General features: G+C 39.7%; 1 protein-coding gene across 4 annotated transcripts in view; it reads left to right on the top strand.

Moving 5' to 3' along the window:
- Positions 1-23728, top strand: part of zfpm2a (zinc finger protein, FOG family member 2a) — a 176582-nt gene extending 152854 nt beyond the window's left edge. For all 4 annotated transcript variants that reach the window (XM_039650840.2, XM_089117939.1, XM_089117940.1 and 1 more), the window contains 3 exons: positions 18294-18500; positions 19414-19635; positions 20225-23728. In XM_039650840.2, the coding sequence (XP_039506774.1) occupies positions 18294-18500; positions 19414-19635; positions 20225-22695 (2900 nt within the window). In that variant the 3' untranslated portion in view covers positions 22696-23728. The remainder of the gene's footprint in view (positions 1-18293; positions 18501-19413; positions 19636-20224) is intronic.
- The last annotated feature ends 24 nt before the right edge of the window (positions 23729-23752 follow it).

Raw genomic sequence — 23752 nt, 5'->3', positions numbered from 1 at the left:
ACAGTTATGTTTTAAATGAACGTAAACAGTTCATAATGGATCCATGCATCAGGTCTTTAAGTGACAGCAGCCTAATATACCTGCTGCCAAATAATGATATAGTATTAAAAATATCTATATGGCAGTTTTTCCCCATGGCATCAATGTCAAAATTGTGTCTCATGAAAATGCTGAGTGGCTTGTAACTTTGGAAAATCAAAAAAGTGAATGTCAAGCCATGAAAAATACTAAATATTTATATGATTTATTTTCAAACGCAGCTATGGTGTAAATGGGAAGTTATGCAATACTTCCAAAAAAGTTATCTGATTATGTAACATATTACCCTCATCTGTGGTTATGGTGTGTGACATTACCAATGGCATCTTATAGGTAAACCGACGTCCTCCTAAAGTGTCCTGGTTCATCGGCACAGGAGAGAGTGATTTATTGTATTAGCATGAGGCCACAGAGAGAGCGTTCCGGTCACGGCTGTCCTTTTGATTTTTTTTTTTTTTTTTTTTTTTTTTTTGTGGAGAAAAGTGTCAGGAGTGGAAAAGAGGCAAAAGTGAGTGAGTTCCCCAATGGGGCGTTTGCCTACTTTCAAGTCTTTCATTAAACTTCAGAAGCCAGAGTTAATCCTTGCTACAGCATACAACAAAAACTGCATTCAACAATTGAAAAGGAGGGAGAAAAAAAAGAAAATACGATGGGGGAGGGTGGAAAAAGAGAAAAGAACAGGCCTGATCGCTCCATATTCATATTCCTATGCAGCCGTTATCACTTAAAAGGCTTTCTAATTACAACAACAAGACAAAAACTCCTTGGATTCATTCCAGACCCGCTAAATGATAAAATAAGCTCTCACTCTCTCTGCCGCTTAATCTCCGTAAAGCACCTTGGAGCGTCATCTCCCAAATACATGCCACTGAATGTGGAAATGCCATTTGGAGATGCAGGTGTGACATTTGATAAGAAACTTCTGGATTAAATATGTTCGGCTAATGAGGAACCCAGCTACCATCAGGGCAAACTATTGGTCGGATTGTGTGCGGACTGATAACATTCCACAACTCGATTATTAATAAACAGTCCTAGTCTCTCTCTCTCTCTCCCTTTCTCTCCTTCAGCTAGAGATGTTGTTTAAAAGTGCATGTTAATGCTGCACTGAAACAAAAAGTTGAAAGCAGAAATGAGTTCAGTTCAGGGGCTCGGAGGGGTTTTTTTCCGTGGTGGTGGTGGCGGCGACGGCAAGGCTTCGGGGCGAGCGTGGCGTCCGCTAAGCGCTTGGTGCATTGAGCCAGAAGTCCCTTGCCCAAGCTTGACATTTAGAGTGATTTGGAGCAGATTAAGGCCGCATTAGTGCCGTGGCCTGTCAAAGGGCCGTTAATGAGGTGTGGGGGCGTCCGGACTCAAACCACGGTCCCGGATTCGGGGTTGACGCACTGATGCTCTGTAGTCGGTGGAACCGATCGATAAATCCAGGCCGCACGCATCACAGCGGCCCCTGAGAGTTTCTCAGAGGATAACTGGACTGCTGTGACGCTCCTGCCAAAGTCTCCGGCTCGTCTCATTGGAGAGTGTCCTTCTAAACCTGCTTAGCTCAGCCAGCCAAAGAAAGAGTCTGGGAATGACGGCAGTGTGTTTCCCGCACCAGTGGCTGTCCACAAATATCCATATTTAAATTAAAATTAGAAGAACTAAATGTATTCCGAGTGCCGGATTTGCCAGGAGTTGGGGCGTCTTATAAGGCCAAGCGAACTACAAGACAAAAGCAGACAAAAGAGACTTTTGAACGGTTTTTGTTAGTTTCTTTGTTTGTTTCTTTGTTTGTTTGTTTGTTTGTGTGTTTTATACACTGTGCCCAAATAATTGCAGACTAGGGCCCCGTCCACACTACTGCGTTTTCGTTTAAAAACGGAGAATTAAAACGAATACGATCTCCGTCCACACCAGCGTTTTGTCTGCGTATTAGAATTGATCTCCGTCCACATTAAAACGACTGAAAACGCAGATCACGTGAGATCACGTGACCATTCACCAACACTGGGCATGCGCGCGCCGGTGTAAACGGTGGTTGGCGAATCAGGGAAGGATACGTCATGACTGATGACACCCAATCATAGAGCCGAGCGTGAGCTTCTGCGTCATCGTTTGTAAACTCCTCCGTTTTGTCTCGTCCACACTAAAACGCCCTCCGGAGTTTCAAAACGCAAAACGCAGCTGCAGCGTTTCTAAACTTCTCCGTTTTAGGTCTTCGTTTTTCCCGTTTTAGTGTGGATGGGAGGTGCAAACGTAGCAAAAGGTCTCCGTTTTTAAACGAAAACGCAGTAGTGTGGACGGGGCCTAGATCATTCTGGGAACACCTGATTGACTGGTCAACTAGATTTTGTACAAGTCTGAAATGTACACCTAAAATGACCGTAAATTTATTAACAGCTCAAAGGCAATGAAGATTACCTATTAATTGTCATTTAAGTGAAATTACTGAACTTAAATATACAAGCTTGATAAAAATGGTCATTTTAGAAGAAAATTTCAAATGGCATTTAGAGGCTTTTGCATCTGAACTCTTCATATATTTGTGATTGGCACTTTTTTAACTTTTAATCAACATCATGATTTTAGGTTAAAATGTGTATATTTGAATAGTTTAGCAATCTCTTAGAATATATTTTTTTGTAAGTGTACTTAATTAAATGTAGCTTGGGCTCCAATTCCTTAAAGTTGATATTAAATAGTGAACAAATTATAGAAACCCATCATCATCACTAGTTCAATGTAGATACTTCTGCTGTCTAATAAAATGCATAACAATTCTATATTAGGGTTGTAACTGTATGATATTTTCACAGTTTGACCGTCTCAGAAAATCTCATGGTTTCACGGTATACAGTATTCAACAATCAATCATTAATATTATCATCAGTGAAAATGACCGTTAAATGAATGAAAACTTGAAACCATTTGTTAGTTTTGTTTATTCTATTTCTAAAAATCTAAAACTTCTCTAATCAATTACATTTAATGAATTATTTATTAGATTAACAATTTATTTTTATCATTAATAGTTTTTAACAATTTTTAAGAATAAAAGTCCTATGAAAATAATTTTTTTATGATTTAATACAAATATATTATCAAAAACAGTGATAATCAAATGAATGCATTAAAAACTAACAATTTAATTAATGTTTTAAAATGCAATCAAATGAAAATGTAACCAATTTTAACCCTATGCTATATTAATAAATAATATGTTTCTGAAAACTTTGTATAAAGATTGTTATTAAACAATAATAAAAACATTTTTTAAAAACGTTAAAAAAATTGTCCACGACAACCACAGCAGAAACAAAATGTTGTTGGTTTTAGTTATAGTATGGCATGACACGTTGCAGGACATGTCAGCTTCTAAGAGTATAATATGATTACTACCCATAAGTCTAGCAGTCAAATCCCAGACATGGGTTTGATGCTCAAAAATGAATATTCTGTATGTAATGCATACATTAGCTGCAAAAATAAAAACACTGGCCATTTTGCATTGTTTTAGCATGTGCAAATGAAGGTTGCAGGTGTCACACTGTCACTGAAGAAATGCTTTATGATGATAATGAGAAGTTGGGTTCATTTTCAGTCTCTGCCATCAAGCGTGAGAAGTTCACAGACCCGCTGTTCAACGCCGCCCAAACGGGGCCACCGCGAAGATAACGTACGGGTGACGATGTCACGTGCCGGTGCCGGCGGTCAATTACAGAGACAATTGAAACCGTGAGCTAAATGAATCATTCAGACAGCATATCAAACGCAACCCGCCACAGACTGGCACGTTGCACGTGTGTGTGTGTGTTCGTGTTCGTTTAAAAGATAAACAAAAGAGCAATCTACAATCCACTGTCATTAAAGAGCCTGGGAGATTTATGTATTTGACCCTAGTCATATTTAAATGGCAGCATAAATAAAGTTCTTTTGAATTGTGGTTGGATGATGGCAGTGTATCTGCAAGACTGGTGTTGCGTTTACCACTGCTAGCCAAGCTAACTAAGCTTCTCGTGATTTTAAGTATGCAAATATACAAGCTGCTAACAATGTTGAAGCTACTGTCGCATGAATATACAGTGCATGTGACCCCCAAATGTGTAGTAGAAGAAGAAATACGGTAGTTAATTACTTTATATATATTAGTATTAGTAATACATGTTTCATTATATAAATATTACAACTATATAGAAGTGTCACAGGCTATCTGATTTTATTACAAAACACAATGAAAATGTCAAATATTTAATAAAATAATTTGTCCGCACCAGATTTCATGATGAAAATGTATTGTTTTGTGCCTAATATTATTATCATTATTATAACAGTTTTATTACATTATTATTAATTAGTATATTTTAGTATTTAGTGGGCAGTGGGCGTTTACTTTACTTCCAAGTCTTCAGTGCGAGACGCCCATAAAAACCGAGCGTTTTACAGCTAGGCTCAAAACTAGGGTAGAAAATAGCCTATTACTTATTCGTTTTGATGATTTTGAATGCAAAAACCAAGTGAACGTCATAAGTTGACCTCGGACAACAATATGATAAAATTTAAAAAGCCAGTTCATGACCTCTTTAAAGCAGGATTCTGATTGACTCTCAATGTTTTTATCGCTCATCTGCTTATTGTTCTAAAAGTGAATCCTTTCTCTGTGCTATTATTGTGGACTCTGCTATTGTTTTATATTATCAAGGATTTTACAAACTATATATTTACCGTTGTAGTTGTTATCCTCAGTGTGAACTCCCCAACACTATGAGAAAATCCAGCTCACGATCAGTGACGTTTGTGCAGAGAGCGTGATGGTGGACATCATAAAACTGAGTTGTACAAGGTGTGCTGCCCATTTCATCTTTTTTTTTCTTTCTTTCCGCCCCCGTTTTCTCTCCTCCTTTATGTGGAGGGAATAAAAGCCATGGCAAGAGACTTTCATCTCCGTAGGCCCAATGCGACAGCTAATCTTTCCCTCCTCTGCTACAACATTTCCACTCCAGTTCCTATCCACTCCAGATGTATTTGCTCTCCGCACCTGCTCGTGTCCCGTTAAGATTTAAACGGCAAACACAGAATGCCCAAGATAACCCGCACGCAGGGGCTTTTGCAGACACTTTACTCCCTCGACATTATTTTAAAAGAGCAGATCTGAGCTCTCCGCCGCTCGAGAGAGACGCGATTATCTGTTGCGATCCCTCTGCAACACACCACGGCCATTCATCTCTCTCTCTCACACATGCAAAGGCCTGATCTGAATTTAAGGATTTTGGCAGGTGTGACTGTAGCGTCTGCGTTGTCACACACTCATTCTGTCCTTCCTCTGATGAATTGCTCTCTGCCGTATGGAATCCTGCAAATCCTGCTCTTCGTCAAAGGCATTAGTGGATATCACTGCAACCTTTTCAATGCATAACCACGTCTGTAAACATACTTATTGGCCCATCATTGATATTTAGTTTTTCTTATTTTCCTCGGCTCTTTTCATAACTCGGGGGATATAAATGAATTCTCAGTTGTGCATCAGCCTTCATATCACCTTTTCTCCTAAAATTCCTTCGGAGAAACATTAATATGAAGAAATAGTTGTTGACATACAGTATAAGAAAAGTGTAGAACTGTAAGATTAATGCAGGTACCAAGAGAAATGTTTGAGTTGACATTGGGATCTGACTCTTGATTGTTAGTGTTTTGGCAAAACTGAGCTCAATTTGGGACATTTGGCCTTTTTTTCTCAGAATACAAATGTTAGAAACAAGACGTCCGAAGTCTCAATTGCTGACTGGAAGAAACAATAAAGATATTAAAGATCCCATTTGGGATTTTTATTTCTTAGCGGAGCCTACCATAATACACTGAAGATTTTTTTCAATGTTTTTGAAAGAAGTCTCTTATGCTCACCAAGCATTTATTTGACCAAAAAATACAGTAAAAACAAATATATTGTTAATTATTATTACAATTTAAAAGAGCTGTTTTCTATTTGAATATATTTTAAAATGTTGTTTATTCTTGTGAATGCAAAGCTGAGTTTTCAGCATCATTACTCCAGTCTTCAGTGTCACATGATCCTTCAGAAATCATTTTAATAATGCCGATTTGCTGCTCAGGAAACTTTTCTTCATTATTATCAATGTTGAAAACAGTTGTGCTGCTTCATATTTTTTAATGAAACCATGACTATTTTTTTCAGGATTCTTTGATAAATATATAGAGTTCAAAATAACATTACAAATGTCTTTATTGTCACTTTTGATCAAATTGATGCATCCTTGCTGAATAAAAAAAAAGATTTCGAGATCTCTTCTAAAAATCGGAGTGCCATAGTCAACGCATTCTCATCCCAAGGCGTCATATACGCTTTTGCCGAAGCGTAGACATCCAACACACATGGCAGCCTTTAGCGTCAATATAACGCGCACAAGTATATTAGGTTTAGGTCTGGGTTAGGGTTAGACCACAAGGAGGCGCCTTCTGGCCCATATATATCTGCGTCTCATAATGACGCTAAAGGGTGCCATGTACGTTGGATGTCTACGCTTTGGCAAAAGCGTTGTATATGACGCCTTGGGATGAGAACGGGCTGCGTTAGTGGCACTAAATGGTATTGCAAAAAATATTCATTGTTTATAAGCAGATTTCATGTGTGTCATTGGTCAAACAAGCTCATAGTCCCGCCTTAAACTCACCCTACTGGTTGAGACATGTTGCTAGTCGGGATGCTCAAACAAAACCAGCAATGATTTGACTGTCACAGTGTTTTCTCGAGGAATCAGTCGACAAATTCCCTACTTATAGTTATTAAGCAGGCACAGGAGAAGTCTTTTAACATCTTGTTAGTTTAGTATTGTATACAAATATATTTCATTTGACCTCACTATGTAATGACCCTATTTCAGTCCCTCTTGGGCCAGTAAATCTGGGCCCTCAGGACGGGACAGGCTCCTGCGACGGGCTGATGTACCTGTATATTAAACACAGTAACTGTTTGCATTCTGGCTGTCAGTATTCTATTAGAGCATGTGGCGCTCCTTGTTTTGATACAGTGGTAATTTAAAGAGTGTCTTAATTGACTTGATTTCTCCTGCATGCACCGCAGTGAGCCTTGTTGCTTTATTAGGCCACACACAATGCGCCAAGTTCAATTTTACCATTCATAATGAATGCAGTCGTGCCATTCAAATGCAGCCATAAGCACACAGCAGATAAGAATTTAATTAAATGTAGATTAAAACCAAACAGGAAAACACACTCGCTGATAATTTTTTATCACGTCCCCTGGTCATATTTTTTTTTTCTCCTCCTTCGCACTTTCAACTTGTTCTTCCTTGGGCTACAGGACTCTCTCTCTCTCTCTCTCTCTCTCTCTCTCTCTCTCTCTCTCTCTCTCTCTCTCTCTCTCTCTCTCTCTCTCTCTCTCTCTCTCTGCGAAGCTGCAAAAGTGAAGCACCTTGTGCATCTGGCTTTCGGTGCCCTGAGATTGAATGGAAATGCGAGACGGGGGACGGTCGCAGGTTTAATCAGCGGCGGGAAGGAGAAAAGAAGGGCCGGGAAGAGGAGGGGCGAATCACAAACTTAACATGAACCGAATTACATGCACAAACAAAATGTCATAGTGACACGACTGCGATTGGCTGGCGGAAATGCGACCTCAGCACATGTACTGTAGAAAGTGTGTTTATTATTATATGATTTACACTGAACTGAAGCACTGCTACAAATTTTTGTCCTTTTGGCATGAATTCATCACTCATGTTTTTTACATTGACTGCCTGTAAAATTTTAACGATTGTTTTCATTTTGATCAACAATCAATCATTTAAAGCCTGACTAACTTTCTTTGCAAAGTGTTTTGCTTAATGTCTTCTCCCTCCTTCTAGTAGCGTTTTATTTTACAGTCCTGTTCCACATGTAAATACTTTTCACTTATTATAGCAATTACAACTAACTAGGTACTAACCCTGAACATATCCCTAAACCTAACCTTAAACTACCTTATATTACCCAGTACTAACAATGTTTGGTTTGATATGTCGTCATATAATGCAATGATTCAGCTGTTTTTAAGCATGTCCAAATACTTTTGGAGCCTCTTTATATGACAATTTGTTCTAATAACATAATAATTGTTGTGTTTTGTGCTGCTAAAAAGATGAAATCTGTATAAATATAAAGAAACGTTGAGTCTTGTGCAGAAGTGGTGCACTGGACTAGCACGAGGAGTTTAGCAGATGTTTTGCGCTCATTAAAATGTTCCTGTATTCAGCATATCCTGAACCGCAGAGTGTGTTTGCTTCTGAAAAAAAAAAAAAAGCAGAGCGGTCCCCATCTGCCACATTTATCCCTGTAAATATTTTTGGGATATATTTGGGTTTTGTTTTTGACACCTTTCCAAACTCTTTTGCCATTTTTGTGGCATTTTCCAAAAGTGTGCTGCGAAGTGAAAGCCTTTCAACGCACATGGAGAAGTTTTAATGATGCCGTAGACATCAGCGGGAAGGATTTTCATTTTAAAACAGTCCCTTTACTGTGTTATTCCTTCTCCTGGGATCACCGTCTTGTCGCAAACGCACACCAGCTGAAGTGGGCACGTCCTGGCACGGCGTTCCCACCAGTGCCCGTTCCATGTTTGCTGTGGATGCCAGGGCTGGTGTGTGCTGCGGTGAGACCCAGCGAATCTGTTCCACTCTATTACCCTCGTGCCTGCCGCCCACCTTTACTGTGGGGAAAAGAGCAATTTCCTGTCGCAGTCTGTTTGATCAAGTGCTAAACCCTTATGATCAATAGAGAGACAGATGTCAGCTCCAGATGGCCGCATGGCAGTACCTGGGGCAGTGGACAGGCCGTGCCAGGACGACAGCATGGCACTGTGCAAGGGCAGCAGTGTCCTCCCTCCGCACCAGCCGACAAACGCAATTAGATCCTTTAGCCGCCGAATGTTTATTTCAGATGCTCGAAGCGACGGAGGACGTAATTAGCTCGCGCTTTGCACAATATGTGGAATTACAGAAGGGTTACGGTGCAAGCAGTTCGGCTTTCTCAGGTACACTGGAAACAATTTGGTGAACAAGCATTTTTCGGGCAGAAAATTATTGTACATTTTTACAGAGGAACAACACTGAAAAGTAAAAAAGAATGAAATGGTGTTTTCTTGTAAAAGGTACTTCAATAATATAGTCCTGCATCTTGAAAAAAAAATAATAATAATAATAATAATTTGCAAAAAAAAGGCCTAATGTTATCCAATTTGATGATGTTGAGTTAAAAAACCTGTCAAACGGCCTTTGTTTTTCAAATTGTGTACACCAACAAGGTTTTTGAAAGAAGTCTCTTCTGCTCACCGAGCCTCCATTTATTAGAATAAAAATTCACAAAAAAAAAAAACAGTACTATTGTTCAATGTTTTGTCAATTTAAAATAACTGTTTGTTTTTGTATTTTGATTAAAATAAATGCAGCCTTGGTCAGCACAAGAGACTTCTTTTAAAAATGACTTTTAAAGACTTTTAAAAATCTTACCGATCCAAAATTTTTCAGTATTCAAAATATATCTTTTAACTTACAATCTGCAAAGGACTTAATCCAACTCAAGTTTATAAATAACCATTTTCACACAAAATCTGTCATTTTTTGTCGTTGTTTGGATGTATTGAAACATCTGAGTGATGTTTGCATTTTCTTCTGTCGCTGGCCTTGATTCTTACCTTGCAAGGATTAGGCATAAAATAATGTCATGCATGTGAAAATTGTCTGAGAATTGAACAAATAGTTCTTTACTTTCTTCCACTTTTCTTTTATTCATTTAGCTGATGCTTTTATCCAAATCGACTTACAATTGCTATGTATGTCAGAGGTCGCACGCCTCTGGAGCAACTGTGTCTTCAATGCATTCTCATCCTAACACTTTTGCGTCTAAATCCGATGCACATGGCAACCTTTAGCTTCAGTTAGATGACGCTCATCCTAGGGCGTCATCTAACGTCAAAAAGCGACGCATTTTGACCATGCGTCTAAATCTGACGCACATGGCAACCTTTAGCGTCAGTTAGATGAGGTCTGGGTTAGGGTTAGACCACTAGGAGGCGCATCTCATATTGACGCTAAAGGGTGCCATGTGTGTCGGATGTTGACGCATGGTCAAAAGCGTCAGTTAGGTGACGCCTTGGGATGAGAACGGGCTGGTGTCTTGCTCAGGGACACATTGGTGTCTCACAGTGAATTTGAACCCGGGTCTCTCACACCAAAGGCATGTGTCTTATCCACTGCGCCATCACCATCCAAATAGATGTGAATTGGTTCAGAGGAACAGAGGAATAATATGTTTGTGGCAGTTTTTCTGGTGATTAAGGGATAATACAAGACTTCTTAAACCTCACAGATGGTCGTCGAAAGCAAAAATGCTACAAAAGCCGCATAAGAGAGAAAGTATGACGTGGTAGAGCAAAACAGGCACTATTTTTGGAATCGGCAAATTGGGAAGCAACGAGTACTGGATGTAATCTTTTGTTTACAACTTTGAAACATGTTTTTATACACTGTAAGATTGTAGATGATGTCGTTCTGCACCGTTAGAAAACAAAACAATAATTCGCCTTCAAACTCTACTCCCGTCCACCATTGTTCACACAAACACAATCTCAAATGTTTACTAATATTATAAAAAAATGACACGCCTTATCCTTAAACGGCCCTTTTTCCCAGAATGCATTTCCACTGTGAGACATCTTTGTCAGGCGATCCGTCCATGTCACAGCGATCCTTCATCTTCCAAAATGGTTGACAGGTGCATCAATCTGGCTCAATCTCCCACGAAAAGACGTCATTGCCAGTCGAGGTTTCCAATGAGGAGAAGGAGCCATTTTTTTTCAGGCCGTGCATTTGCATGAGGGCAAGCGTCCACGGGCCCATGTGGCACGGGGACAGAGCCATGTTGGAAGAGAGCGGTCCCGCTGGATCCCGGCCGTTCACCTGCTCCCCAGCGTGGAGCATGCTGGGAAGGGGAAGCGGGCCACCGACCACAGCTGGGGGTCTGCCGCTCAACTCAACACTACCGCTCCCCGCTGCCACGAAGCCGTGACGTCCCATTAACGCTGATGGTCAAGACGGGTGGCGTGTGTGTGTCCCTCCCAGCGGGGGTCGCAGTAAACACATGTCGACTAGCCGCAACCATTACGCGGAAACCTGACGAAGTGAACGCTGATCTGTTTGCTCAACACTCTCATTTACCCTGGAGTATTTCAAATCCGTTTTTTTTTTTTTTCACGTCGAGCGAGCTGATGATAAAAAGGAGATCAAATTCTATTTTTATTTTTTTCATAATTAAAAGCACGCACAAAACAAATGTGTAATTTCAAGCCAAATATATACTCATTTTCCACTGCGGGATGCTTGCTTTTCATCCATAAATGCTTTTTTAACATTCATGTGATGTGTAAACAGAGTTTGGCGTTAAACTGATGAGCGGATGTGTTTTTATAATGCTAATTCGCATCACAGCTGTTGCTCTAAACACTAAATTAAAGCTTTTCGACTCTGCAAATGAAAAGTACTTCTAAAGGGATTTGTCAAAACTAGCTTTTAATCATTAAATAAACATCAAATTTTGGACTTATAAATCATTCAGTATTATGCATTTCTGCATCTGATTGGAAGTGTTTTGAGTATTGGAATATTGCGCAAATGTAACATTGAGAACGTATTTTACTTTTCTGACTGATACTGAGGAATTACTAAACTATCACACTACTTTTTATATGATGACAACTGTCATTGTATTTTCTTTGACTCTTCCACAAAGAATGTGCTCATGTGTTGAATAATTTTCCTGCTTTCCGAAAATAATGCAAGACGGTGAAATAGTTGAAATGCTTACAAAATGAGCGAACTCGCTTTTAAGAGGAACAAGGAAGGGCCAAGTAGCTGTGTGTGTGTTTGGTCTTGTGTGGTGTTGGGATGAGCAGAGAGAGTTTTGATACTGTAGGTCAGATCTGTACAGTATGTGAACAGTGCCCCCTTATGGCCATACACTGTAATTGTTGACAGAATCATATCAATGTGATGGCTTGTAAGTAACAGACTTGCTGTATTGGTTTGTTGTGTTTTTGGTCTTATTATTACTGAGGTTCAAACTGTACGCTCTAAAAAATGCTGGGTTGTTTCAACCCAAATTTGGGTCAAATATGGACAAAATGCAAAATGAAAAAAATGTACAGTTGAAAGTGAAAGTTGAAGTTGGGTTCAAATTTGAAATGACATTTTTAACCCAACATTTGGGTTTGTCCATATTCTACCCAAATTTGGGTTAAAACAACCCAGCATGTGCATTCACATGTGATTCAAAACTAGTGTTCGCAAACACTGCCTAAGATCATCTCTCTCTCTACTTAGTTCAGCCTGAACCCAGTCAGCATGAAATGCAACCCATTTTACTTCCATTATCTGATGTATTTCCAAATGAAACACAACTAGAAAGATTTATTTGATCCATTTGGGAATTTATTGGATTGTAAAATAACTGCATTGGTGAATTGCCGACCAAGAACATGCATCAAGAAATGTTGTGGGTCTTTTGTTGCTGTTTGTCGGTATTAGATTATTATTATTTTTTAATAACTTAGTGCATTCATTTCATCTCCTTTTAACAGCTGATAAGCCTATGCACAATTATTTTATTTTTTTTGCCATTTAACATTGTTTCATTTTTTTTTCTCCCTGCTTTCTAATCAGGTTACAACCCTCCATTTAAGAACTGCTCTCTTACTGTTTTTTTCTAATGGAAAGAAACAGAGGAACAGAAAGTCATAATTATGTTGTTCCTTATGCAGAGATATTAACAGAAAAGGAGCTAGTGGAATATTTTGTATTTGCTCAGGCTTTGCATGTAGTGAATGAATTTTTAAATCCTGAAGGTCTGAAGGTAAAAGCCGCCTGATCTTTCTGGAACGAAGACACCATTTACACATCAAATACAGCATTATTGACACAAAATATAAAGGATGCATTTGCCTTCCTTTGCCCCAGATTTGTTTTTTGGCAGCGTCATTTTTTGGCGTAGCGCTGAGGTTTGTGCTCCGCGCTTCCGTCACGGCCTCCGATGCAGCTTTTTGTCTGGACAGATGGGAGAAACAAACACAGATATGTTTAACTATGCATTTTACAGCAAACTATTAAAGTCTTCTACTGTTTACACATGCAAACATTTGAGTAGCTGTCCTCCGGCCAGTTCATTAGCAAACCCTTCTGTCGGCTTTTGCCACAAAACGACGGAAAGAGACGGCAAACGAGCGCTAGAAAGGCTCGTTTTGTGCTCTTACAACATGGTCGATCTTTTAAAGTGATCATTCAAAGTGCTCGTGCCCTGCATTGGGTGCCTTTGAGGCTTTCAGACGACGGCTCATCCTGGTGTGTTTGATTAGAGCGGCGTGGACTTACACGTGTAATTGCATAATTCTGAACCCCCCCTGTAATTCCTTTATGTGAACATCTTTAAGTAAGTGTTTAAAAGCGTCATTAGTGCGAACGAGGGGGGAGTTTGGGCAGCGAGGACGAGTCTATACTGCGAGACTGTGTGAAAAGAGCCTTTTTTTTTTAAGTTATCTGGACTATGTACAGGATACCGGGTTTTGATTGTTTTAATGAAGCAGCTGGCGTATTGTGTGTCCTTAATTCCTCCATTGTTTTTGGAATATGTCATAGTTCTTTATTCTTTTATCAGGTGCGCTGCAGGAGGATGGAAACAATAGGCTTCATTGCGACTGCGTTGGCCACGGCACAAAGGCCTTCTGCTGCCTTCAGACAGCTCACAGCGCGCCGGCTACGCTTTTCACCAAGGGTCCCGTGTCTCTCACTTTAGGGCTGGCCATCGGCCTGTGCGTTTCAGTGTGTGAACTTACAATGGACGCACAGGAAGTCTCCATCTGAACTGTGGTTGTTCTTTAAGTTTGACTTTTTGACCCTGCGAGCACCTTGAGTTGAGGTCGAGAACGCTGGCCTGATCTCTCATAGTGTACCTGCGAAGGGTTCGAGCGCACTGCATGATGGAGTTAGGTTTTGTTTGACATGGAAAACTAGAATACTACTTTTACTGTTGCTGCTTTAGTAAGTTGGCATTGTGCAATTTTCTACTGCATTTGCCAAAAATATCAAGTACAACAGAGAAGCTGTATCCATCAAAGCTTAGTGCTCAATTTGAGTGTGATGGAAGAACTGGAAGTAACATAATTTTTCACAAAATTGGATTAAAAATGCAAAGCTTGATGATAACGGGCAGAAGTGTGTGTTTTTTTTAACAGGTTGTAGGTATATTATTCTGGTAGGGTCACAGTTGGGGAGGGGGGGTGCTAAATGCTAATAATTGAATGTATAATTATAATTATGTACCATTTAATCATGTAGTAATAGCTGAATAAATAGGCATAACAGCTTTTAATTGGGAGGAGAAAATATTTCCCTTATCTTTTGATGTTGAAGTCAAAGGTCATCCAGTGTAAAGTATTTTGAATCAAATGATATCTTCAGAATTTAGGAACTATATTTGATTTATTTATTTTTGCCATTATGATAATTTAGCATTTGTTCTGTCTATGCAATTCGTGGTATACTATTATTAATTATTAATATTAATGGTTTTGAAGCATATTTCTAGTTTTGTATGATACAGTATTTTTATTTACTAAAAATAAAAATAAAAATAAATTAACTAGTTTTCACTCATAGAAAAAAAAATATATATATATGGAAAAACTTTGCAAAAAAATTAAATGTTGGCATCTTGAAATCAAATCAGTTTCAGTTGAAGAACTAAAAATAAAATTAAGCTTAATTACTAAAAGCGCTAAATTACTAAAACTAAAAGATACATAAACTAAAATAAATAAGTAAAACTTAAAATTACTTGAACTGATATCAAAACTGAATATATAAAAATGAAAAATATTATTTTAAAATGTTTTAAAAAAAAATACAACTTAAAATTATTTAATTAATAACTAAAATAACACTTTTATTATATGTTTTTTGGTAATTGGAGTTGTTCTAGAACCTGAAGCAAAATCAGTGAAATAAATCATAAACTTGCAGCCTCAAAAACATCTTCATCGGAGAAGGACATGACTGCAACACTTACCGTATATCTTTCTGATTCTTATTACACCTTATTTCTGGGCAGTCGAAGTTTGTCAGTGATTCGCTGTGAGATGTTGAAACTGGCCATCCCACAATGCCGCAGCGGTTGTGGCACCCTGCATCACATTCTGGCTTCTTTTCTAGTGCAAGTAATGAGTTCTTCATGCAACTTCCAGCAGTATTGAGCAGGCAGAGGTGACCTGCGCCCTCCTGCTGTTGCAGGTGACAGTTTTGATCTGCGCTGATGGCGACGGTAGTTTTTGTTATTTTAATTAGGAGATAAGGAACGAGAGAGCCTCTCCAGGCAGTGTGTGGTGTGTGACAGGATCCCGCTGATGAAGAGGACCCGTCTGAAGAGCGTGTCTCTCCGCTGCAGATCCACACGTTGATAAGCTGCTCTCTCTGGCAGCAGTCGCGCATTTTTTTAACACACTGACGCTTTCGCAGTCGGTGCCTGTGTTAGAAAGAAATCCATTTTATTCTCTAACTTCATTTCTTTTTATAAATCTGATCTGATTGTATGATATCTTTCATTTTTGAGCACCTCTTTGATTTGACTGTCAACAGTCTGACATAAGATTCCAACTTGTGAAAATTTGTACGGATTAGCGTTGGGGAAAGTTACTTTTTAAAAGTAATGCATTACAATAAAAAAGTAACTAACTGCTTCAGTTGAAAATGACTCATCGAAGGTCTGCAGTGAGATCAAGTATATTTAACATATTTAATAATTGCAGGTTTGCATCATATTATGAGTTTGGATTTATTCATTTTGAGGAATACTAAATCTGTTTTTGTGTTGGTGAGATGTGCATGCTCACATTTAATGTAGAACTACAATAACCATGTTTACACAGCGCTCGCAACGCCTCTCTGCTTATGATTTCTCTCAACATGAGGACAGGAGTGCCGTCAGTCAATAAATAGCAAAACAAAGTAACTTGCGTTGCATATTTGAAAAGTAATCTGAATGCGTTACACCCAAAAATGCTGATTAGCTTTTGCACGACTACTTGTTTTTATTAGTCAACTAGTTAGGTAGGTAGTCTGTTTCTCAACGTTAATGTTTGCCTATTGTAAATTTCCTTAAATTCAGAAATTGGCCTTTCTGTTTTTCTCTCATTACAGCTGGTCTGAAAGCACAGCTCATCTTCCCCTCTGAAGCTCCGTCAGTCAGTGTGTTTGAGAGCTAACAGAGAGCTTTAATTAATTGTCCAGCTTCCCTACTGAAACAATGTCCTAATTCTGCCATTTAGCATCTGCGTATCATAGTTTGTTGTTATCTCGGAAGCCAGATTTTTTAGTAAATAGTCATTTTTAAAACTTTAATCTCTTGAATGGCAAATGAAGTGTGGCTGAAATCCTTCCGTGTGTGAAGATAAATGCTATCTGAGCTTAAACCCTTCCACTGACTTCCATCTATCCCTCCCTGCTTTTCTTTTCCTGTCTACTCTGAGTATATTTAAAATGATCAAGCAGAATGTTTGATCTGAACTCCAAATGTTAGATGTGCAGTAGACCTTAAAGATATACCATCCCTCTGAAGCAACATGATTAATTAAAGCTAAAGTGTGTAACATCACCACCCAAAAGAGTGATTTTTTTTTTTTTTTAACCCAATCCCTGTCTTCCATTAGTTGGACAGATTGTACCTCCCCAGAAACTCTCCATTTTTACCCAGTGTTTATTTATTTTTGAATTTCAGCAGTGTCACATGATCCTCCAGATGCTGATTGCTGCTCATGAAACATTTCTTAATATTATCAATGTCAACCTGGGAACCGTGAAAGTTCAAAAGTAAAGCGTTTATTTTGTTACACCAACTTAATAAATTTAAGTCTTACTAACTAGCAAAAGTTATGTGTGACAGGAACCTATATGTTAATATGCTATAGAGAGTTTTGTTTATAATTATAGCAAGTAAGAAGAGGCTGGTCTCAGAACTGGCATTTGCAGAAACATAACTGAACATTAAACTCTAACAAGTCTTTCTCTTTTCTAAAAAATCTACAGAACACTTAATTTCAAAATTTACTTTCCTAATTCAGTCCCATGCGAAGCATGCAGGGAACTACAGACCCACTGCCCAGGTACACTCTTAGAAGGAAAGGTTCTATATAGAACCTTAAAAGGTTCTAAAGCGCTACATATTTGGAACCCCTAAAATGGAATGCATGTGAATGATCACAAAATTCAAGATATGAGGGTTAAAAAATTTAATTGATCAATATCAGATGAAGAGTGTCATTTCAGTTTTTATCCTCCAAAATCATCATGATTAAAATCTGTGATATTAAGTTAAAACAGTTTATTAAACAATAATTTAATTACATACTACAAAATGTTGCAGAATAATGTAATATGAACGAATAATAGCCTTTAAAGAACCTTTGTGCCAAAAGGGTTCTTTCTTCTCATTATAGGACCTTTTTTAGCATTAAATGTCCTTTGGAGTTGAGTAAAGAATCCTATGCTAAATATATATCGAACCCTTTTTTCTAAGAGTGTAGTTATATCAACAAAAATGATTAATGTAGTCCCAACACAAAATTATTAAGTTGTCTTCCATTTTACAAGTCTAAGTGGATTTAACAATGAATTTTGTGACAAAATGTTTAGCTAAAATCTTAAAGCTACACTGTGTAACTCTTTTAGTTTATTCTTAGCTAAAAACACAGTTCTTTCAAAAATATATGTGCTCATTAATGTATATTTACTTCGTTCAAGTAATAAAGTATTCTCGTGAGTGTATAATATGCCATTGAAAATACATACGGGTAAGGGGTTCTAATGTCGGTCGCCATGTTGCCCCTCCATCTTGAAAGTACATTAGCCAAAGAGGGACAAACCCGTTAATTCAAGCTTCGCCTTTCGCGTTTACGTTTGAGTTAACGCTCATGGACGAGGTCGAACTGGAAGCCATGTTAATCTTGGACCACATTGGCCACCGTAGGAGTTAAAACGAAATCGGAATTGAGAGGAACAGAAACTAATATTCATCTTTTCACCGCTAGATGGGGGTAAAAATCACACAGTGTAGCTTTAATATAAATGTATCATAACAAGTACTTTTACATGAAAAACATTTGCATACATTTTAAACTGAATTGGCTAAATGCAGCAGTAATGATGCGTCTATTATTCTCTGTCACACAGGTGGTCAGTTGTGGTGCACCACTACCAAGAACATGATGGAAGGCGAGGAGCTGGTGGCATTCGCAGTGGACTTTGACTCTCGATTGCAGGCGGTCAATCACATGTCTCTCGGTGAGGGCATGTACCCAGCACGCCTCCTGGACACCATCCAGCTCCTGCCCCAGCAAGCTGCCATGGCCTCCATATTACCCACAGCTATAGTCAACAGTACGTACAGTCAACTCCTTCTGTTTACACAAACTCAATACCTGTCCACAGGCATCATAAACATGTATGCGGCGAATCAAGACTAATAACTGTCAACGTACTTGTACAATAAAGCTGTAGGGTTTGGTCTTGCCATAAAACTTGGCCTCAATAATGCTGCATATGGGGTTTCACCTGTTCCGGCAGCTGCGCCGTTAAGCACTCCAACCAATTATTTGAGCCAGTTCAGAACGTGTTACACATGCACATACTACACTGAAAACAGAGTATGCGGTTGTAGTTATTCAGAGATTAACCTCTACTGGAGGAACAAGATGTTCTGCCCTTCCGTTTAGGGGTACAGTAAACATGTCTGGACTCTGACCAACCTTGTAATTGCAAAATTCAAGCCATTTGCAAATACTTTGTTTGTTGACTTTTATCAGTGAGGTCTAGAGTTCAGCTTGACACAGAAGATGCTGCTAGCAGATGGTGCAGTGTTTTCATTTGCCCTTGAGGAAAGGGCACAAGCCTACTGGAATCATCTCTGTTGCCATGCAACATCACAGCAGAATTGTTATTTAAAAGCATTTTATTAGACTATTCGAGTAACTTCTCCATCTTCTTCCATCACCCGTAAATATGAACTGACATACAGCCATCCCAAATACTCCCAATGCCCCTTTTGATAGAGTATATCCCCTATAGGGATGGGATTAAGGAATTGCTTAATTCCACCATTCCAGTTCCACTTCCAAAGAACACATGAAAAGGAAAAAGAAATACAATTCCATAGCCAAATGATGAGAATTTCCTTAATAAATGCAATTGGCAATAATTATATGTTGAATGACATTAAACAAACAATAAAAACATAATGTTATATAACAATAAACAAATAAATATAGTTGACATGCTTGTATCTGTGTTTCAGAGGACATCTTCCCCTGTAAAGCATGTGGGATATGGTACAGGAGTGAGAGGAACCTTCAGGCCCACCTGATGTATTACTGCAGCGGGCGGCAGAGGGAACCAGATAATGTCCCAGAAGAGACAGATGCCAATTCCCACCAAACTCCCAGTATCTGCCCTTTCCCACAATGCAACAAGAGCTTCAGCAGCCCTCGTGCTCTGGAGATGCACTTGAGCTCACATAGTGAGTACACGGTATTCTGTTATCATAATTACAGGACATGTCCATTTACATTTTTTATTTCTCACAATCAATGTACTTAAAGATTGCATAGATAACTTTTGAAATTTTTATTTAGCTTACTCATCACCCATTGCTATTTTGTACTCATTTAGCAGTCACAAAAAGAGCAAATCAGCAGCCGAACGTTAATGAGAAAGATGATAAATTATATAAACAATTTCATATTATATAATCCCCAAAAATACTATTCTGACAATTGAGCTAATTAAATTTTACCTGTTTGTAAAATGTGATCTGTGTAGCTAATTGCAGTCAAATTGTGGTTAATTACTAAGATAAACATGCATGCATGCAGGTAAAATAACGGGAGATGTATTAACATGTAAGACTGATCTGATACAAACCTGTTTGAATAATTATGAATTATGATATGCAAATTCCCCATAGTCAGATCCGCCCTTGAGTCTTTACAATATTATACTATTAGTTTCACAGCATGTTTACAAAATAGTCACAGAGACAATGTAAAATTAGTGGAAATGCTAGACTGGCAAAAAAAAAAAACAACTGTCTTTTTTCTTTCTCATAGGTGTCAAAATGGAGGAGTCTCTTCCCCCTGGCACCAGCTTGAAATGCACAATCTGCAACTTCACAGCAGATTCACTCCTTACATTCCAGCACCACATCCTTTCACACCTGTCACAGGCAGCCTTCAGATGCAATCACTGCCACATCAGCTTCCAGAACCATAGGGAACTGCTGCAGCATCAAGACTTACATGGACACTCTGGGAAGATTCACAGGGAGAGTGACAGCGAAAACTCCCCAAGAGGAGGAGAGGAAAGTCTGCAGGCGGCAAGAGCAGAAGTGTCAGGCAGGAAGGATATAGTCATGCAAAGTCCCAAAAGCACACCCAACAAGGCCAACAGTCCTGATGGAGAACTTGAAAGACCTGAGAAAAAACCTACCCTCGGATTGCAGAAGGGGGAGAGTCACCCAGGCAGCAAGGCTAGTTTCTCTTACACCAGAATCAAATCAGAACCCTCTAGTCCACGACTAGCCTCCTCTCCTGTCCAGCACAACATGGGCCCAACCTTTCCCATGGGTCCGTTTCTGTCGCAGTTTGCGTTCTCCCAGGACATTTCTGTGGTACCACAAGCATCTGAGATTCTAGCAAAAATGTCAGAGCTTGTGCATCGCAGGCTACGCCATGGAGGAAACAGCTACCCTCCTGTCATCTACAGTCCTCTGATGCCCAAAGGAGCGACCTGCTTTGAATGCAACATCACCTTCAATAATCTAGACAATTACTTAGTTCATAAGAAGCACTACTGCAATAGTCGCTGGCAGCACATGGCAAAGTCCCCGGATTTCTCTAGTGTTCCAGACAAGGTTTCCGATGCCATAAGTCCAAACAGTGGCCACACTTCAGTCGGCATGCTCCCCGGATGCCTTCCGTCAGAGACCGACAGTCATCTGGTGACGACAGCTTGCTTGAATTCGTCTGTTTTGGATATAATGAACGCTGGTGGGAAAGTGCCTGAAAAAGACCTCGCTGGGCAAGTAAAGAAGGTTACTACACCGACAGGAGTTGAGGAAAGGCTTGGTGGGAAACAGCCTGAGGTGAAGAGTCCTAGCACATCTTTGGTGGAAAGTGACAATGACCCAAACAAGACCACCTGTGAAGCATGCAACATCACCTTCAGCCGGCATGAAACGTTCATGGTTCACAAGCAGTACTATTGCGCCACTCGCCACGACCCACCCATGAAACGCATGTCCGCGAAGGTGCCTGCCATGCAGCGGACCATGAGAACGCGCAAGCGGAGGAAGATGTACGAGATGTGTCTACCTGACCAAGAGCAACGGCAGCCCATGGGGCAGCCGGGATTCATGGGTTTGCCTAATCTAGGAAATCCCTGTACATCCCAAGAGACGGTAGAAAGTCTGGCCGACCGCTTCCATCCCCGGTGTGACATTTTTCCGGGCCTCGTCCCGAAACACTTAGATGCTTCTCTAGCTGTCTCCAAGCCCATCCTCGCCCCCAAAGGTAACACTATTGCAGACCCACAGGAACTCGATGCTCCAATAGATCTCAGCAAAAAGTGCTCGCCTCTTCCTGACAAGTCGTGTAACTCGCCTAAAAGACTGCTGGACTATCACGAATGTACAGTCTGCAAGATCAGTTTTAACAAAGTGGAGAATTACCTAGCACATAAACAGAACTTTTGCCCCGTCACAGCTGCTCAGCATGGTGAGATCTGCAATCTGGAGCAGGCGATGTTCCAGGGCATTAAGAGCGAAGCCAATAATTCAGATGACATCTATGACAAGAGTTCTGTGAAATGCGAGAAGAACGGTGGCAACAAGTTAATGGTGCAAAACGGAGGCATGTTCCCACCACACCTCGGGCCGGCACCGGATCTGAAAGCTTTTGGTGATGCACAGCTCATGGCCTCGAAAGATGAGAACAAGAACATGTTTTTGCCTCACTGTCTCTATCCAGGAGCAATAAAGAAGGTGAAGGGTACAGAGCCAATTTCGCCATATTTCGGGATCAAGAGCGGCGACTACATGGCGGGGAGTCTCGCAATGCAGGGTGAGGCAGCCGAACAGGAGCAAAGCAGCAATGGCGCAGGAGAGACTGGAACAGAACCGCCTGCGGCCAATGGCTGTGCCCATCCCAGCAAGGAGCCACTGCCCCTGCTGCCCAAAAACAGGGGCATGGTGATTGTCAACGGTGGTCATAAAGAGGATCGCCAGACACCAACAACTCCCCAGCAGGAGAATCAGCCTCACAACGTCTCATCGCCAGTGGAACAAACATCTCCCACGTGGGGAGCCGAGAACCCTCCCGACCCAAACGAGAATGTATCTCCCACTTCTAAATCCCCCATGGAAGAGTCCGCACCTGCCGGAAAAGGCATAAACGGTTCAGCGCCGGCAGCAGGCAGTGGGAAGTACTGCCGCCTCTGTGACATCCAGTTCAATAACTTGTCAAACTTTATCACTCACAAGAAGTTTTACTGCTCGTCACATGCCGCTGAGCACGTGAAATGAAATTATGCTCTTCTTCCCTTGTTCTCCCCTCTTATTTTGGGTACACGGTCGTGTCTGAATTAGTGCATCATGCAGTTTTATATACTGCTTGTGGACAATCAAGAGAAGCTTCTTTTTTCGTTATTTGAAGACTTAATGCAAAATGATGAAAAAAAAAAATCCAAGTGTAATATTGGTGCCACTTTCACATTTTATTTATTTTACAATCAGTATTAATAGGAGTAGTGCTCTTAATTTAAATTCAAAGAAAGTTTATATCAGAGTTGTTTGTAATGTTAATGTATAGTCATTCTTGTGTAGCAGACATATTGTTTACAATGTATGTTAGGTTCAAGGAGACAATAGGCACGGGATACAAAACTGAAATGCGTTTTAGACCCAACAATAGCTACTGGAGCACTTGTGTATTCTTATTTGCTGGTACAGTTTTTTGTATATGTCAAAATGTCACTTGCAGTATGATTCTCTTGACTACAGCCTTAAAACTGTTTGGAGGGTTAACCAGGCAAAACGCTGCAGCTCGTGTTTTGGCATATACTGTACACATGGCTTTGCATATACATGTTGCTGTTTGTCTGTGTCTTTTCTTCGACTCAGAAGTGGATGTTTAAATGAGGAGGGCAGCATTCTTGTATAGTACTTGTATTTCTGTTTGCTGAAACACTCCCTTTGTTCTCCCTTTTTAAAAATTTGCTCTCGGCGCAATACTTTGTAAAAAAAAAAAACAAGAAAAAAGGAGGGCGGGAACATTACGGAAAGCAGTATTATAAAGGGAGAAAAGCAGCTATTTCTTACTCCTGGAAAAAAAAAATGAAATTGTACAAAAGCAGGTTTATCAATGGTGGTGATTGATGGGTGGGACGAGACAAGGGAATACTGTAAAAATGATCATTCCAATGTCCTTATGTAAGAAAAATATTTCTTAAAAATGTTGTTGCTATGCATGTATATGGATGGAATAAAATTCCAGATCTGTTGGAAATTTTTATTTTGATGTGGTGTCAATTAAACTTCAATCCTCAGGATAAACACACCACTTTATTGTCGTCTTTCGGAA

This window comes from Pimephales promelas, chromosome 12 (genome assembly GCF_988280905.1).
Source record: "Pimephales promelas chromosome 12, fPimPro1.hap1.1, whole genome shotgun sequence".
Taxonomy (NCBI): Eukaryota; Metazoa; Chordata; class Actinopteri; order Cypriniformes; family Leuciscidae; genus Pimephales; species Pimephales promelas.
The sequence above is the reverse complement of the archived record's forward strand: the minus strand, read 5'-3'. Positions and strand labels throughout refer to the sequence as shown.